We start from the raw sequence: 20,304 nt of genomic DNA on the forward strand, positions 1-20,304 counted from the left end.
AGTATTGCGAAAATTATCTTTGATTTATGTCACGAAAAGCGGTGAGCCTACACAAGATGATTCCAGTTGTACCTTTATTCTTTTAATGGTTATTGCGAGGCAGCATACTAAATGGTTGAGAGGAAACAGTAGACAAGACAAAGCCTTTCCTTTCAAACGGGAATAAACCAATTTTATATTTGGGAGATATTTTGACACTTGTATGGGCCCCATTTATCAGACATATTCTCTAATGTAATATGGGCTGGTGATGATTGTTCTATTCAAAGTATTACCATTTCATTTCCAGACTCCATTTAATCATAGTGGAAAACTAAATTCAAGGTCCCAGGTCCTAGGGGAGCTGGAGACTTTCTTATAGCTGAACAGCTTCTGTTGTAAAGTTATCTGACTTCAGATATCTCAGGGCTAACTTCTCCATCTTGCTGCGAGGGTCAAACAAGTCCATGTTCCCGGGCCTTTGTCCCTTTCTCACTCTGAGCTCGGGACCTAAAGTCTAGGAGGACTAATTAAGGACCTTGAAGCCAAGTGCCCTGAATATCAGTCAACAACGGGTACTCCCTTGTTTCACCCATAATGTCAAAATACAATTGGATAACACTACAGATTCCCCCCTCCCCGCCCACTTTGTGCTCCCATCCTTGGAAAATGTTGTACAATCTCCCTTACGGGGATGTGCTTCAGATCCCGAACTGGCCACCTCCCTGAGTGCTCAGAAAATAAAGCTTTCATTTTTAAGCTTCTATCTCTAAAATAAGTTTTTCCGGCGTCTATCCTGAGCCCAACAATGGTCACATCCTCTGACCAATTATGTAGGAAAGTCCCCGTGTCCTGGTAACTTATTCCATCAGTCGAGATCCCAATTACGTTGATAAATAGTTCTATAATACTTCCCATAAAGTCCATGATGTTATAAAAGCTGAGAAAAGTAGAAATGAGTCCTGTCCACGGCTACAAATAATCTATTAAACAGTGAATTACAATGCCGTTGTGAACATTATTTCAAATTTATCTCACCTAATTTTTCACCAAATTTTTTTCTATCACTCTTTTAAGTAGTTGGAAAAATTTGATTTCACTTTGATAAGAGCATTATAAAACACTTATCATTTTTATCTCCTCAAACAGAAAATCATTTCTGGGGGAGATCAAGTAATTTGTCTAAAGCACTTTTGCCATTAAATCCTGAAGGTAACTTTTCATTTTATTTAGTGTTTGTTTGTTTTTGTTTGTTTGTTTTTTAAACAAAAGATGGGCTCTTCAGGAGGAAATCTGTAGATTGAGTACAGATGTGCCTCATGTGTTCTCTCTCCTCGGAAAACAGGAAGCTTTCTCCACTGTCGGCATCCTTTGATGGAGCTAAGCATGGTGCTATTTTCCTCTAAGGCCGGGACTCAGGAGTCTGAGGCAGGAAATTTATGAGTTGTAAACCAGCCTGGGCTACACAACAAGTTCAGACTATCTCAGGCTACGTAGTAAGACTATTTCAAAGAAACAAAATGAAAAAGCCCTCCCTAGCCACATGTCCATTAATAATCCCGCGTACTACAGAAAAACAAAACTAAGAGCCGAAACAAAAACAACCCTCTAGTTTTTGTTATAATCGATGAGCGTACCGTGGCACGTTACTGTCCAGATTTCACAGCTCACACTAAGGCTCATTTTGGGTGAAGTACATTCTGTCAATTTGGACATATGTATAATGATTCATCATTACATATTACACACCATTGAAACGAATAATTTTCGTGTTTCACAGGGGACTTTCAGAAACTCCTCTGTGCCATCTATATGTCCTTCTCTCCAACACCTTGGCACACTCTCTTCTCTCTTTAGTTTGCCTTTTCAAAGATGTTGTACAGTGCGTTTGTGTACTGTACAACATGCAACATGTAACCTGTCCACATTGACCACTGTCACATCTAAATTTCTTCCATGTCTTATTGTTTGATAGATCATTACTTTTGAACACAGTAAAAGCCCATTTTCTCTACGTAAAAAAAAAAAAAATCATTGCTTTATCCATTGAAGGGATGGCAATATTGGTTGCTTTCAAGTTTGGGCAGTTACAAAGAGGGTTACTGTAAACACATGTTTGAAGGTTTTTGTACAGAAATTATTTTCAACTCTTGCAGGTAGTACAAAAGAACATACTTATTGATCATATGGGAGGTATATGGTCAGGTTTGTTATGGTATGATGATGATATGATGGTGATGATTGTGTTACTGTTTTCCTGTCTGTGTTTTAGTACCTGTGCCATGGCACAGGCACACATGTAAGGTCAGAGGACAAATTATATATATACATATAATATATGTATATAATGTGTATATATACATATATATAATATATATGCATACATATGCTTTATCAACAAGCAACCTTAGAAACAAAAACGTGAGCTTGACTTTATTCCACTGCTTCCTAACTTATATACTAAATATTATTTATTAAATATACTTATATATTTTACATATAATATACTAAATATATTATATACAGTATATATGTTACATATATATCATATATAGCACATACATTATCCAGTGTCATGAGGGACCTCTTAAATCCAGTGTAAATTCAAAACACCAGGTCAATGCAGATGACAAAAATGTACTGTAACCAAGCTGCTATGGATCGATTAGGGCCACAGAGCAGACTCGGGAGCTGAAGAGAAATTGTACAGCATAAATGGAGGATGAGATCATAAAGAGAGGAGAGGGGGAGCAGGGTGAGGCTGAAGCATTGTTTAATCATACCTTGGCATAAGGGGTTGAGTAAGGGAGTTTTCACCAATCAGGTTGGGAGTGAGTTCCTGAGCCTGGGAACATGAGCTTAATTTGACTTTGCCAGGAAGATGGAGAAGTTGTCCTTAAAATTTCCGGACACAGGCAACTGTCCGCTTACAATCTGCTTCTGAGTTGTCTGGACTCACACTGTTTGCTTCTAATAGAAGCTGTTCAGGTATTGGAAAATCTCCAGCTCCCCTAGGGCCTGGGACCTTGACTTTATCTTTTCTCTATGATTAAACAGAGTCTGAAGATGAGATGGTGGTATTTAGAATACGTTTTAAAACTGTTTGTTCCCAATGATATATCCTTTTTTGAACTGAAAAATAGACACCGAATTTAGATTTCAGACAAGAATGTAGAAAATTGTAATAGAGAGATAAACAGACACCGAGTTCCATCTACTCAGGAAAACAGTCTTTTATTTTAGCATTTAAAATTTTTCTTCTGAATAGAAATAATAGTTAAAGTAGTCTCTGAAGAGTAAAACCAAGGACAAGTAGATGGCATGCTGCTTTCTGCTGAGGTGCTTCCCCAGTCTGGGTATCTGTCAATAAAACACAATGATAGATGCTCAAAGATCTGTCAATAAAACAATGATCAAAAGCTCAATGATCTACCAATAAAAGGAAATGATCAGAAGCTCAGTGATCTATCAATAAATCACAACGGTCAAAAGCTCAATTTAATTTAAGAAAATAACTAAAATACTTTTTATATGTACTGTCATGTAAAAATTATGGGATTTTAATGAAAGAAAGAAAAGCTACATAAAATGAAAAATATTGATTTTTTTGGCTTTTTAAAATAAGCTAATCAATTTAGAAAAGACTCTTGAACTTAAGAAAACTAATCTTTCAAACCTTACTGGATTTAAAAGCTTTATAATGCTGCCTATCACAAGGGTCATGCCAACACATATTGTCAGAATGCCTCTTGTGTTTGAGGCATAAATATCTAAAATAAGTAGAACTACAAAAAAAAAACCAAAAAACCACCTGCAGCAACAACAAAAATTTTATTTTTGACACTCTGCCATGCCTAGCTTGAGTCTGTGAAGAAAATTCAATTCTTCTATGTGGACTTTTAACCGTGATCTTCATTGCTGTAGTGGTACTTACCCCAAATTCATCGTTCCCACATCTAAACTTTCTCCTCAGTTTTGAGGTTAGAAGCCTATGCAAATAAACATCCCAATCAACAGCTAATGTGAGCACAACAGCAAACTAGATCACAGTTGTGTTTAATTTTTGTGTCCTTACTTGAAGGGGAAACTATCGGGGAAGGAAAGGAATTATCTGAACTAAACCTATGTAGTATAATTCATGGTAAATGCTTTATGTTCTAATAGAAGCAGCGAAGTCATCTAGAAATTAAGAACATGCAGGACCACATTTAAAACTATAACAGAATTATGGAACCATTGATGTCTAATATTATTTTTTTCTTTTTTACTTACAGCAGAGATTATTCATGCATTCTTTTCCCCCACAATGGGAGCAGGGGTCGCCTCTCTTGTAAGGTCTGAAGCCTTTAATATTTCCTCTGCCAAAACAGGAGACTCTTATCAACTAATGCTGCTATGTTAAATTTATCGACGTCTACGCAAGCCTTTCTTTCTTTCACTAAGTCATCAATGTAATACAGAAAACAACAATGCCTGCTGTTGAATACAAGACTCATCTCCTATATACTAAGAAACCATTAAAACTTGTCTTTTTAAACATTTTAAATTATATCATTTAATTCTTTTATTTTAATTTTTTCATTTAAAATTTATTTATTTATTTTACTTAATTCTTAACATTTTAAAAAATTAGAATATAGGGTGACTGTACAAAGTTGTAACCCCAACACTGAGGAGGCAGAGGCAGGTGGATCTCTGTGAGTTAAAGGATGGTTCGGTTTATGTAAAGAGTTTTGGGCCAGCTGCAGATACATGATGAGACCTTGTTTCAAAATAAATAAATAAACAAATAAAGAAACCAAATAATGATAATGGGAAAATAAAGAATATACATTATTTCCTCCTTTCCTTCCTCCAACATGTCCCACCTGACCTACTCTCTCTCTCTCTCAGATTCATAGCTTTTGTTTTAAATTGTTACTTTACACACACACACACACACTCACATGTGCACACACACACATACGCACACATGCGCGCGCACACACACGTGGCCTAAGGGAGGAGAACTTGCTCTGTCTGTTTGGCATTTCCATCTCTCAATAGACAGCAAACAGAATTCTAAGGGATAATAATAAAATTAAATATAGTAAAACAAAACAAAACACACCAGAATAGGACAAAACAAACAAAAGAGCCCAACCAAAAAAAAAAAAAATTGCATGAAACAGACCCACTTGTCCTGGGTAAGGGATGGGTATGTGTGTCCATTTCTTTCATTTCTAGGACCCTAAGTGTTGCCGACCCGCGCCCGAATTGACCATGCTTCCTCAGTCTCTGTAAGTTCTCATGAGCGTTGACTTTGTTCATCTTGGTTTAGAAGGCCTCGAAACCGTGGCGTCCTTCAGCTCCTCTGGCTTGGAGACTCTTTCTGCCTTCTCTTTCTGGGGCTTCCTCGATCCCCGATGGGAGAGATTTGATGGAGACATCCTGTTTAGGGCTGAGAACAAACTTATTTCTAACCACCAAGGGTGAATATTTTTCTCTGAATCTATTGAAATGGTTATGCGATTCTCATTTCATGGTGACCAATGGAGTGAATTAATTCAGTATTTCAGAATGTTGAAATCAGCCTTTCATACTGGGAAACTTCTTCCCAGATAATTATGCTTTTATATTGTATTCAATTGATAAATTTTATTTAGAATTGTTTATGTCTGTCCTTGTAAGGTATGGTGTTCTACAACTTTCCTTTTGCTTTTCCTGTGTAATTTGTATCTTTTAAGGAACTTTGCTGTTTAACCCAAGCCACTACACTTGTGGACGCGATTGTATTATTTTCATTATGTTCTATGTAAAACATATAGTGCTAATTTCCGAACATTGTTGATGTCTCTCTTTTTTCTTCCGCGGAGAGCAGTTTGAGAAATCTTTGGCCTCTTGCTGATTTTTCTTTCTTTTTTGTTATTTTATTTATTTAACTAATTCTGTTTACTTTGGGCTTAATGTGTTCCTCTTCCAAGTCTCTTAGATGGGTTACAGGAGGCAGAGCGATTCTTGAGCTCACAGATAAGCATTAAGGAAAGCAGGAAGTTAAACACAGAGTACTGCCTCTTTAAGGGGGGCATGTACAACCAGTCCACGCAGAAGTCTGGGAATTGAGATGGTTAACACTTGTGACCTCTGTGCTATCTGGAAAACCAGGCTAGGTTTCCCCAGACTCTTAGTTTATCTCAGACAATCTATAGCACTAGCCTCCCCTAGACCCTTATCAGGAGCTTTGCTTACCTCTATCCTGCCTTTCCAGGTAATCTATAGATTCTATCTTTATAGAAGATGCCACTGGTGCTTCGTAAGAGTTTTGATGGCATCATGTCTTAAGCTTTGCTGTATTCACAGGATTGAGTTAATTTACCATGAGGAAACCTATCTCCAAATTGCACTGTGCTTACAAATTGCTAAAATAAATGACCCAGCATCGAATTCTTGACATTTGAACCAGCACTGGCTACTGTGTTATGTTGAACTGGATTTCCTTCTTGCCTCCCTGGATCACCCCTCTGCTAGAGGTGGGGTTTGCAGAGACTCCTCCCAGTGGGTTGAGGTCCTTAACCGGAAGGCGTTCTCCTGTCCATTGTGGCCTTCATTGCTGTTATTTTTCCTCCCACTTTAATCAAATTTCAAACATTGGTTTATTTTGTTGTTGTTGTTGTTGTTGTTGTTGTTGTTGTTTTGATTCCCCACCCCTGCCCCCGTTCGGTTCAAACTTCTAGTTTCCACGTGATACCTTCTCTGATTCTCAACTCACCGGTAAGTGCGTAAGTGTTGAAGGCACCAATGACCGTACTACTATTGACTTGTGAGTGTGTGTGTGTATGTGTGTGTGTGTGTGTGTGTGTGTGTGTAAAGTAACAATTTAAAACAAAAGCTATGAATCTGAGAGAGAGTAGGTCAGGTGGGACATGTTGGAGGAAGGAAAGGAGGAAATAATGTATATTCTTTATTTTCCCATTATCATTATTTGGTTTGTTTGTTTACTTATTTTGAAACAACGTTTCATCATGTATCTGCAGCTGGCCCAAAATTCTTTACATAAACTGAACCATCCTTTAACTCACAGAGATCCACCTGCCTCTGCCTCCTCAGTGTTGGGATTACAAGTTTGTACAGTCACCCTATATTCTAATTTTTTAAAATGTTAAGAATTAAATAAAATAAATAAATTTTAAATGAAAAAAATTTTTAATTTTTTTCATTAATAGTATCAATAGTATTATTGACTTATTACACTGAGGCTAGACTATAACCTATATTATTTTAATGTGCCTAAATGTATTAAAACCTGTTTTATGAGCCAGACCACATCTTAGTTAAGTGAACGATCCAAGTCTATGCGTTCTGCTACCTTGATGAATAGTCTGCCCTGTCAGTCAGGTCGCTGGAAGATTGGATTCAAATCTGAAGCCGGACCCATCGTTGCCTCTCTTGCTCTTTTGTGTTTCCCCTTCATTTTCTTTTCTTTTCTTTTCTTTTCTTTTCTTTTCTTTTCTTTTCTTTTCCTTTCCCATCCTCTTCTTTTCCTTTCTTCCCTCTGCCTTTATCTCCCACATCTCTCTTGTTATGTTTTATAAAAAGACAAGGAGAGAAGGAATATGTTTGGTGGAGGTGTAGTCAGGTGTGGGGGAAGGGGGTGACTCCGCAGGCCCATGCTGAGGCATCCCTTCCCCCTGAGGGACCAGCCACAGGACAACATAGTATAGAACAGAGTTTATTCAGGGCACAGAAAAGCAGAGAGAGAGAGAGAGAGAGAGAGAGAGAGAGAGAGAGAGAGAGAGAGAGAGAGAGAGAGAGAGGAGGACGGCCATGAGCACATGGAGAGAGAGGAGAGGGGAATGGGAAGGGGGGGAAGGAAAATGGGGGGAGAGGGTAACGGGAAATGGGGAGAGAGGGAGAAGGGGTGAGAGGACAGAGCAGGAGCAAGAAGGCAAGAGATCAGGAGAGTGAGGAGTGGGGCAAACAGCCCCCTTTATAGTGAATCAGGCACACCTGGCTATTGCCAGGTAACTGTGGGGCAGAGCTTAGACAGAATGCTAACATCTCTTTAACCTTTCCTTTTTTCCCAAAGCCTGACTTTTAAGGAAGTTATGTTGCCCCCTAGTGATCATCAACAATTAATCTTCTTAAAAGAAACGTGATGTGGCCTAACAGCAGTTACACAATCTCTTTGCTATTCCGAGAGACTATTCTGCTTGAGCCTTTAGGGCAATGCTTGTCACTCTTGCTTTATTTAGCCACTCTATGAAAGGCTGAAGAAAGCACAGTAATAGATACACACATATCCATTTCCCCATACTGTATCTGGCCGTCTTATTGTCTGTTCTATGCATTTATTCTTTGTGTTTTTATTGACAAATATTTATCTTTAAATTTTTTATTTGTTGAGGACTAATTTTATTACCTGCCTTAATATTCCTTTTATATATTAATAGATATTAGGGTTAGAGATTGGGATTTTGGGGCTAAAATTTTATTCTTATTCTTTTAAAAAAAAAAAACAACAAATTTATTTATCTCATGTGTCTGAGTACACTGTTTCTATCTTCAGACACTCCAGAAGAGGGCACCAGATCCCATTAAAGGTGGTTGTGAGCCACCATTGTGATGGTTGGGAATTGAACTCAGGACCTTTGGAATAGCAGCTAGTACTCTTAGCAGCTGAGATATCTCTCCAGCCCCTAAAACTTTAATTTTAAACCTAATTGTGTTTATGTTTTCCTTTAAGTATGAACTCACCCATAGGGCATTTAAAAACGGCATTCTTTCCTCAAAAATCATTCTTTGAAAAAATTTTCATTTTCTTAATCTAAATGTTCATTAGAGCTGCATTTGCTAACCTTTCTATGTTTTACATTTAGGTAATCTTATGACAGTTTATTTTATATTACCTTTACCTCTGTGTTCATGTGTGCACATTCACGCACGTGTGTAAAAATCAATGTTAGGTGTCTTTCTCCCTCACTTTCGAGCATATTTTTTTGAGAGAGTCTCTCACTGATCCTGTGGCTCTGACAGGCTTGACCAGCTAAGCTCACAAGCAGCAGAGATTTTCCCGACTCTGCCTATTCAGTGCTAGCAGTGCTGGTCTTATAGGCACGCCCACTGTGCTTGGGCTCTTACATGGGTGCTGGGGATAGAACTCAGGCCCTAATGCTTTTAAGACAAACATTTTACTGACCAAGCCATCTTCCAGCCCCACTTTTCAAACTTAAGAAACAGTTTCCATCATTTCTATCCTCATGTTGAAATAGTTCAAGAGAAGAGAGGCTTCTCCGTTACGTCCCATTCTCTAGGTCCATCCCATTTTCCCTTTTAAAATTAATGTTGCAGAGGGAGAGGACATGAAAGATACTTTTGAGTCTAACATAAGATTCTGCTTTTGTAAACATCTGGGTGGTGGTGGTTGTTGTTTTGTTTTGAGGCAGGGTCCTTCTATATAGCATCTGCTGTCCTGGAGTGGATTAACTAGACATGACTGGCCCAGAACTCACAGAGTTCCAATATCTCTGCCTCCTGAATGCTGGAATTAAAGGTGTGCTCTACCACATCTAGCTTTGTAAACATTTGTTAACAGCAATTATTTCAACTTAGAACATATAAGGAAAAGGAAATTAACTTACGCTGGTGCATAATTACATGCAAATAACCCAGCTGTTTGTTTCATGAGATTAGGACAATTTGAAACTGCACAACCAATTTTAAATGTGTTGGCCCAAACTACCTATAAGAAAAGGAATTGAAAAAGCAACATATTAAACAATCCATATAAACAGTAAGTTATGAGAATATGTATAATCTTAATTATGCTACATATATACATGTATATATGTTTACTGCATTTTTTCTAACATTTAACACATGAAGTTATATTTTGTTAAGGCTGCTTTCATAATGACGGAATGGTTTTTCTTAAGAAATAATTATCATAAACTGAAAGGATAACCTAATAAGTGAATCATAATATCATACATTGTTAAAAAAAATCACAAGTTCTTCTAGATAAGCTAGAACACATTTTAATTCTCTCCATGGTCATATTACAAGAAACATCAAGCTCAGACTTGGATTAAAGACAATAATTTACTTTGTCCTTAGGAAAACATGTTGCTAAATTGATTGTGCTGGTGCTGCTTTAAGTTTGCAGATTTTAAAATATTCATACCTTTGTCAAGTCATAAGATAGGTATGTGGCATTTATTTAAATGGTCAATGGTAAGCATGACTTTTAATATTTTTTGAGGTCCAAGGAAATCTAATTTCAAAAGAAGAAGTGTTGTATGAAAAATTAACCACAAGAAAGAGCTAAAGATGTGTTGAATGAATATCTCAAGTCCCTTGCATCAGTGGTAGAATGTAATTTCCCCCCCTATTCTCCAAATGCAAAGAGAAGGAGACTTACTTATCCCTCTTGGAAATGAAATAACCTAAGAAACAAATTTGACCAGACAGAGTCAACATTTTCAACTTTTTAAATTCTTTAAACTTTACGATTCTGTCAACCAAACGAATTAAATTGTTTTACAAATTGAGATACTTATCACGTTTTCTCACTGCAGAAGCATGGCCATGACTCATCATTTGGCTGAGCATATTTGAATGGCTCTTTGGCTGCCTCAAAGAGCAGGAACAGGCCCTCTGAGCTGCGGACTAAGAGATGAATGTTGCTTCTCACCACATATCCAGCTCAGAGTAGCAGATGAGCTTCTGAGCTAGTCTCTCATTTAATAAAAATAAAATGAGGTTAATTATTAAAGGACCCTTTGCTTTTTAATGTTATAAAGTTACTAAATAGGACAGCTGCAAGTTTATATGTCTATAAAAAATATTTCAGACCCAGTTTACTAATATCTGTATGGCCAGAGAACTCAAGCGCTCTTCCTATGTCTCCCATGCTTCCTTCATTGCCTGCTCTTGCTGGGGTTATGTATGGGGTTAGTCATGCATGGCCATGCCTAGAGTTTATGGGTTATGGGGATTCAAATTAAAGTCCTCATGCTTGGATATCAAAGTGCTCTTAAGTATTAATCCACATCCCTGGCTTTGATTAGTTTATTTAAATTGTGATATTTTAGGATTGTGAATGATGAAGCTTATAATGTCAGTGTACAGCTTTCAAAGTGTAGTCCTCTCATGAAATGGACTAGATCTAAAATTGATACTTACATCAAATGCAACTTCAACAAGAAATAAGCAAATGGCCAATGCAAGACACTTTTGACCCATTTTGTTTTAAGCAAACAAACATTTATAAATAAACAACATTATATAGTTGTACTTGTAAGAAGGATGAATTTATTCCCAGTTATGTAATACCTTTTATCAGAGAGTGATTTGGTGAAGATGTAAACGTTCAGGTTCCATGTTGTTATTCCATTTCAGTGTATGTGCCAGTCATGAATAGTCATCCATGTCTGACATAACAGTTTTAAGATGAGAGAGAGATTTGAGAATGTGCTCTCATTTCATTACAACAGGAGAAAACACAAAGACTGAGCTTTAGACAGTTGGGTATAGGCCTTTCTTCTTGTTATCAGGACACCTGACATTGGATCCCAGTCTTCCCAGCTAGAGACAAACTATATTCTTTACCAACAGCATTGACTCTGATGCTCTGAAAGCTATCAAGACACAAAAACAAAACAACAAAACAAAACAAAACAAAACAAAACAAAACCTTCCTGCTGTACTGAAAACCTGGAAACAAATGCTCGCTATTCAAGATACTCACGGGCTTATATTATAAACAGAACAATTACCGAGCACCAGATAAATACCAGTCATTGTGCTCCATTGTGCTGATACAGAGAGAAATTGGGAAAGACATAATTAAATAAATGACATAAAATAACAAAATAATTTTAAGACACTAAAAATGTGAATTTAATTTACACAGATGAGTGAGTTTGGTCAAGAAAAGTAGCTCTTCCTGTTGCTTTAGCAGCCTCTGCAACATGTCTAAGAGTAAGGCTTAGTCAAAATGGATTTCTACTTCTCATAAAATGTAGAAACTAGGACAGATGTATATATCTATATGGTTATATATCTATACGCAGTGACAAAAATAAGGAGAAGTGTAAGAAATAGTGTTTTCAAGATCCTGGGCATCTGAGAGACTCTAAGGACTCAGTGGGGGTGACCTTAGCCAAAATAGCCAACATAAGTGGGCTCCAACTCAAGGAGCCCACCTCCAGTAGATAGACAGAGCCTTAAGCAGAGGGACAGGATTCCTAACATGCAGTCAAAATTTCTGATCCAGAGCTGTTCTTGTCTAAAATAACTGAGGGGACAAAAATGGAGAAGAGACTCAAGGAAAGTTGGCCCAATGAGTGGCCCAACTTGGGTTCCATCTCATGGAAGGGCACCAAGGCCTAACACTATTACTGATGCTATGATGTGCATAGAGATGGGAACCTGGCATGGCTGTCTTCTGAGAGGCCCTTCCATCAGCTGACTGAGACAGATGGAGATGCTGACACCCAACCACTAAACTGAAGTTGGGTACCCCTATGGTTGAAGTAGGGGGAGGATTGAAGAAGCTGAAGGAAGGGCAAACCAATAGGAAGACCAGCAGTCTCAACTTACCCAGACCCCAGGGAGCTCTCAGAGACTGAGCCACCAACCAGGAGCACACATGAGCCAATCTGAGACCCCTGGTACAAATATAGCAGAGGTCTGCCTGATCAGGCCTTAGTGGGAGAAGATGTGCCTAATTCTCGAGTGACTTGAGGACCCAGGAAAGGGGAAAGCCTGATTTGGGGGGTGGGGTGTTGGAGATTGGTTCTAGATACCAAAGAGCCTGGAACTATATTTCCATGTCTTAAAAGACCATGACTATCAACCTAGACTTATGTACCCACAAAAACCTATCTGCCCTAGTTGAAAGAAAAAAAAACTTTCCATGATATAAAAAAACCTTAAAAAATGTTATAACCAACAGATAAAACCTAAAGAAAACATAGGAGGCAATATTTGAGCTGAAGAGAGGGTTGAGCATAGCTGAAAGCCTTTAGAGAGAAACAAATAAAGCTATATTACTGAAATACAGAGTACCTCTGAGAACACAAATAACATCACTAAAAGTTAACTCAATAACCACAATTAGCTCATACCTTTCAATAATAACATTACATATTAATGGCCTCAATTCTTCAGTCAAAACACAAAGACTGACTGAATGGATCAAGAAACCAAATCTATCAGTTGTTTACAAGTAACATATCCAAGCTTTAAACTTAGGCAACATGGTAGAGTAAAAGGATAGACAAAAGGAATCCAATTATGGAACCAGGAGACAAGCAGTTTTCACTATCCCAGTGTCCAACAAAATAGATTTCATAGGATAACTAATCAGAAGAGATAAAGGGAACACTTCATTCTAATTAAGGGATCAATTAGCCAAGAAAACAATACCATTTTAAATATTTGCTCACCAAGCTCTGGTATCCAATTTCATTAAAAAAAAATGTACCTCTGGAATTAAAGAAAAAATTAGCATCAAGTCATCAACAGTACATGATTTCAATAATCCACTTTCTTCAGTAGCTATGTCATCTGGACAAAACAATTAAACAAACATTAGATTTAAATGTCATCAATTTAAATGTTAAACTCAGAAAGACTGAAGTAACTTTTTGGTTGCTGTGAAGAGGCAGCATGACCAAAGCAACTTAGAAAACAAAGCATTGGATTGAGGGTCTGCCCATAATTTCAGAAGACGAGTCTCTGAATGTGATTAGCAGGTATCTACAGAAAGTCCCACCCAAACATTGAGGAATACACTTCCTACTCTACACATGACACATGGAAGCTTCTGTAAAACAGAAAACAAATCCTGGGATACAAATCGTCACAAATTCAGAAAGACTGAAATAACTATATATCCTATCTGATCACAATGCAATAAACCTTAGCGCTGACAGCAAGCAAATTTCTAGCGTGTACACCAGCTCACAGATATTGAATAATTCATTAATGAATGATGAATGGATCAAAGAAGAAATTAAAAAAAAGAAATAAAAAATTCCTGGAACTAAATGAAAAATTGAAACACAGCACCACAAAATGTGTGTATGGGGCGCACTTAAAAGGCGTCCTATGAAGGAAATGTACAGCTCTATGCTTCTCTCTTTAAAAACAAACAAAATTGGCCTTTCTGAATGTGTGAATAGGGGACTGGCAAAACATCAGACATTTAGATATCTCAGTTACTTTTTGGTTGCTGCGAAGAGGCAACATAACCAAAGCAACTTAGAAAACAAAGCACTGAATTGAGGGTCTGCTCATAGTTTCAGAGGATGAGTCTCTGATCATCACATGACAGAATAAGGCAGCAGGCTGGCGGGTACGGTGCTGTAACAACACCTTAGACCTACAGCCTTAGCCCCAATTAGCAGGTGAAGAGTGAGGTTGGCTTGGTGTGGGGCTTTTGAAACCCCAAAGCCCACCACTCTCAGTGACATATCTCCTTCAACAAAAATACATTTCCTAAACCTTCTCCCCAAAGTCACCTAGGTGTTACTATACAGCTTCCCCACTGGCTTGCTCCCAGGGACCTATCAGCTACTTATGTCATCAGCTGCCACTACCAGGTGCACAAAATGTGTGCTGCAAACAAAAGGGCCCCCACCCACCCTAAGAACTCTCTGAATTCTCTCTCCCCTGCCCTCCTGTTTCTCCCTGATCCCTCTCTCTGTCTTCCTGTCTGCATGATGACTTCTTTGGCCCAGTTCTCTGAGACTGGTGAACCCCTCCACACCCTAAGGGTTGTACCAACGATACCTGCATTTATTTACTTTTAACCTGGTCTGATCTGGCCTGTAATTGCCTCATACTGGAGAAGAAGAAACCTATTATTAGTGATCAAGCATTCATTTACATGAGCCTGTAACTTTGTGTTGCCCAACCCCCAACTGATAGATTTATAATACAGCTCCTCTATGTAAGACTCAGGGATCATAGTGGAAGAGAGAGTATAAGCCATACCAATTAAGTCCCATAAGCATAGATCCCTAAACAAGACCTGAAGAAAGAGGATACCAATAGATTTGCTAACAAGGAAGTAGAGGAATCTTACAGGACTTCAAGTCTAGACAAAGATCTATAGGCAACTAAGGTACGCTAGGACTGGGAGAAATTGTCTTCCCCAGGGAAGAAACTAAATTTGTTTTCTAATACCAAGTAGTCAACCCTGAAATCGTATACATATATGTAACATTATGCAGACTGAGCAGGTTGTATTCATGTTTTAAGAACACTTCTGTGTCTACACGTATGTCACAACAATGAAAGAAATGGAGGTCATAAATTTGAAGCCAGCAAGCAGGGGTATAAAAGAAGGGCTGGAGGGAAGAAAGGGATGGAGAAATATAATGCAAATACATTTTAATTACAAAAAGAAAAGAAAGTAAACTAAATCAAATTAGTGGGACATTAACATGTAGAAGAAACAATTATGGGTTAAAGACAGGGTAATAAAGTTATCAAATTGATCACAAAAAGAAAAATACCATAAACATAATAGAGACATCAAACTGGCATGATTCAAGTATCCTTCTGAAAGACCCCCGAGAGGGGAGACCTTCCCTCCAGTCTCGGGAGATCATGGCTACCCAATGACTCGCAAGACACCGTTCTTGATGCAATCAGCAAGAAGTATATTTCAGGAAATCAGCCCGCTGAGGTCGAGACTTGTAACTCATGCAGGGGCAGAGGATCTCGACCCCCAGTGCAAGGAGAGTGGGGTATTTAAAGGAAAAAAACACAAACCAAGGGGAATGAGGGGGGGGTGGTGGTGCTGGAAAGTACCAGTGGAAAGTCCCAGGCCATTATTCAGCGTGTGACAGGGTTCATGGGGAAGTACAGGCCCTTTCTCTCAAGAACCCAATCTTATTCAACCATATCATCCACCTTGTCGTCAGCCAAGTTCCTGGAACACAAAGCCCCAGAACTAGCTGACCCTCTCTCTTGGCTCTATTCTGACTGCTAGTCTGCTAGGGGTAAAAGTTCTATTAACCCTTCACTTCCAATGCTGGTAGCAGGCAACTAGAAAGAGAGAACTATTGTGAGAAACAGTCACCCATGTTTTCCAAATGTATTTTAATCTATAGATTTAGTGTGGTAAGCGCAAGATTCTATAGCACAAGGAGTGTGTGAAGACCAAGGCACCTTACCTTATGGAGAGTTGATCAACATGTAATAGCAACCATGGGTGGGGAAAAGCCAGAAGGAGGAAGAAGAAATCACAGCAGATTTCTTGAAAGTAATGTAAAGAAAGTGTCAGCAGAGTCACATTGTCAAAGATTGGAAAAACTATACTCAGTACGTGGAATCCCCAGTAAAATGGAGGTCTTTTTTTTTTTTAATGGATGTAAAATAAAATACTAAAAAGATTGTCTTGTAACTAAAGTGAACAAGAGAACTAATTAATAGCCTGCCAAGTACATACCTGTGTATAGTGGCCACATGTTTTATTACAGGTATTTTTCTCATAATTATAATCTATAGTTTCATTATACCAAGCAGTAACAACATCTTCGGGTCGGGTGTCTAATGGACCCATATATATATTTTCTCCAATAAAATCATATTCCTGAAGACATCCATATCGTTTTGAGACACAGGGATTATGGGAAAATTTGCACTCTCTAGTCCATGATTTGGCAAGTTTTGCCAGCGATTTGTCCCAAGTCTGGAAAAAAATCAATTGAATAGTACATATTTGCTTACAAATTTTAGTTAATTTTAGCTCTTTCATAAAAGCAATTTTTTTTGGTATTTGTTGTCTTAGTTGCTTTCTTATTACAACAAAACAACTGAACGAAACAGCTTAAAGAAGAAGTTACTTTAAACACCATTTCAGAGGGTTCAGGACATGGATACTTGGCACCATGTTTCTGCACCTATCATGAGGCAAATATCAGGAGCTTCTTCGTCGTGAACACGAAGCAATAAAAAACTTGGAACAGGAAGTGGCCAGGGCAAGGCCCAGGGGCCCTGGCCATCCCTGCCTCCCCAACTCTTGCCTTCTCAACCCTGCCTCCCCAATCCTCACCACAAGCCTACCTCATCAACCCCGCCTTCCTAAAGACTAATGATGTACCTCCAGAAATGTAAGAAAACAGAACAGTTGTAGCATTGCAATGTCAAAGGCCTCAACTCAACTTCTTCTTGCCATCTTTTTGTCTCAGGGATGCCAATCAGTGGTATCAACCTTTGGAACTGCTTCCTACCTCAAAGTAATGTCACATTCAGGCCTTCAACTTATTGTGACAATTGTTCTCTAAAGTCTCTCCCAAGCCTTTTAGGCCCTAAGTAGTAAAATTTTCGACAGATCACTAACGCCTATCAGTAGGACAGCCGTTTAGAGCACAGGAGCAAATTCAGGACTATAACAGACTTTCATTGCTTCTCAGTGATATGAGATGTACAAACACAATTGTTAAAAAATTAGAACAATGTTCCCTCTCTCTAGCAGTCATGCCACGAGAGCTTTGGGCCTCACCAATAATCTGTGATGCTTTGTACAAACATTTAGAGCATGATTTGTAAATAACCCAGTATGTCTTACCCCAACTAGTCATTCTCAAGAATGACAGATTGACCTGAAATGGTACTGTTTTCCAAAACAGGGAAATCTCTGCACCTTACCTATCCAGATAAACTATGATTCCCATATGCCATACACAATGGCCCGTGAGGTTAAAGCAGTTAACTTTCTCTTTAGTGTTATAAAAGGATTCAAGGGCGATTCTTTCTTTTCCTCCGAAAAAATGCACTTACTAACATTATTAAAATGAATTCTGGTCTGGTAGAGCATGTTTCATCTCCCTCCTCTGCTTAAACTCATTGTTCTGAACAGCACCTCCGTTCTTTCTCACCAGGTGATTCATATCGGATGCTGGGGGTTGGACCTTGCGTCGCAGTTCGTTGTGGATATCAAGGAATGGAGTTATAAATTTCGGATCCGTGATAGTTGGCACCCGAGGAATCATTCCGAATACTTTGGGCAGTCTGCTGGCTACCAAATATAGAGCTACTGTCCATAAAATATTAAGTTTCTTCTTCAGGGCCATGGAGAGGATACCCCTAGTGAATATGCCAGAACAGAAATTACACTCTACCCTGGCTTTGTCTTCTGATTAGACTGGCATTCTGTGTACAAGGCAGTCAGTGTTGCTATGGAGACAGAAGCTTGGCGAGTTCTGGACATCTAAGCCTTAAATTCTCAGGAAAGCCTGAGGCGCCCTCTGGTGCACATTTCGAGCCTTCCAACTAGCTTTCTGAAGAGTCAAACCAGACTCACTGTGGAGAGTGCTTGGGTTGCAGAAAAGAGTGATTGTGAAAACACTACAGGGTTCTGACAACCGGGCTGGCCTGCACTAACCAAACACTGAGTTGTTGTATATATTGACACAGATGATTTAGTCACTGAGGTCAGGGGACAAAGGCAGGAGTGGGTGGATCTCTGTAAGTGTGAGTTTGAGGCCAGCCTGATCTTCACAGCAAGTTCCAGGCTAGGCAAGAGTTGAGACCCTGTCAGGCTACAGGGAGAAAATTGCAAATAGCTTATGAGTTCCAAAGACTCCATTATCCATGCTTAGCTTTAAAAAAATTCATTTAAAATAAACTGCATATTATTTTGTCTCTTTCTTCAGATAATGGGAACATAGAATAGGCATTTGGTGAACTCTGTGGCAATCCTGTAGCCTTCAACTATGCCATTGTCAAACATTTAGAAATTTGCTTCTAGTATTTTCTACCTAGAAAAATAAAAATGCTATAGGCATGTGGAAAATTAGAGCCAAATAGTTTCTTCTAGTCAAAATCATTCTTTGTGATAATTTAGGATCTATGCATTGTATGATGACTATCAGATTCCAGATCATTTGTGTAAAGACTAGAACTATGCAGAGTATGGTGCTTGCTCGCTTTACTGAAAATAAAGTGTAAGTCAACTTCACCTGTTTAATCTTTAAATCTGTCAGCTATTCACCAATAAACCAGAAGTTTCCTGTAGCATCTAATGACATTTTTCCGTATTTATAGGTAAATAGCTTTAATACTCAGGTTGTTCAATTTAACATTTAGGTTATTTATAGTGCCGTTTAATTAAAGCCATCACGTTTACATTAACCGAGTGTTCTTTCCTAGACAATTTACCGCACAACCGAAGCAATCAAAAACTTATTTTGATGATACTAGTTACCATTTTTTTTTCTTAGCAGACACTAAGTTAGAAAACCAAAAATAAACAAGGAAACAAATGAACACAGTCAACAATAACAAACACAAGCATCCAAACAGAATTGCTACGGAGTTAAGGGGGACATGTTGGTGATTCATTATCTGCAGACTGGGGCTTGCTACGTGTACTGTTTTGGTGTCAAAGGCATAGGCAAACTGAATTTTTTACACTCCATACTCCAATACAAATATAGATATGCACGGTCTTACATATCCAGCCAGACATATAGGTACATGTACGTACTTGTGTATATATCTCCACACCTCTCCCTTATATGATTCTACTATGGCTGACGCCCTGGCCCCATTTGTGTATACTTTCTTGGTTCAGCGGTATCTATCAGGTTGACAAGGATGTTCCTCAGTGGTATCTATCAAGGCTGCTCCTTGCTTAGCCTCTTTGTGCTCACTGCTACCTTGCAGCATACACTCTTAAATCTTTCCTGACCTTTCTGTAGTTCCTACCTGAAGGCACCTATTTTTCTTAATTGAATCAATTGCTAATAAAAATTACGTCCTTTTCTGTAGCACCTGCCCACCAGCCTGTGCCCTTCACATCAACGGTGGTTTTCCTTTCTTTACTGATTTTTCTCTAAATCGAAAACAGGCACTTTAAGCCTCCAATAAAAGTTTGTTGACTAAATAAACAAGCATGCTATTATTATATTGCATGTGCTTTAACCTTCTTAACCATGGAAATGGTTTATTTGTCTTTTGTAGGGCCTACTAAACTTTTTTGATTCTGTCTGTGACTTAAGAGGCAATGATATATAGGCTTATATACCTTAGTTCTAATTTTTGGTATAATAGCAGATTGCGTGTGCTCAGCATATCCTGAATACATGGAAGACTGAATATGCAACTAAATGTTGAAAGTAAACCACAAACTTCAAATGAAAATTTTGTAGCGGCTGAAGTTGGCTCAGGGGGTGAGAGTCTATAAGCATGAGGACCTGAGTTTGAATCCCCAGCACCCACATAAAATTCCAGGCACAATAGATATGTTCACCTATAACCCCAGCATTGCAGAAGGGGAGCAAGGCAGACAAATCCTAATAAGTTTTATAGCTTATTTATTTATTTATT

General features: G+C 38.4%; 1 protein-coding gene across 1 annotated transcript; it reads right to left on the minus strand.

Moving 5' to 3' along the window:
• Positions 1 to 4,129: 4,129 nt before the first annotated feature.
• Glipr1l1 (GLIPR1 like 1) lies at positions 4,130 to 18,047 on the minus strand. Its single transcript, XM_028759038.1, has 5 exons — positions 17,853 to 18,047; positions 16,421 to 16,663; positions 9,597 to 9,697; positions 4,252 to 4,337; positions 4,130 to 4,158 (listed from the first exon to the last, which is right to left on the minus strand). Exons 1-5 carry the CDS (start codon positions 18,045 to 18,047, stop codon positions 4,130 to 4,132), a joined length of 654 nt encoding a protein of 217 aa, XP_028614871.1.
• Positions 18,048 to 20,304: the final 2,257 nt, after the last annotated feature.

This window comes from Grammomys surdaster, unplaced genomic scaffold, assembly GCF_004785775.1.
Source record: "Grammomys surdaster isolate TR1022 unplaced genomic scaffold, NIH_TR_1.0 126271, whole genome shotgun sequence".
Lineage (NCBI taxonomy): Eukaryota > Metazoa > Chordata > Mammalia > Rodentia > Muridae > Grammomys > Grammomys surdaster.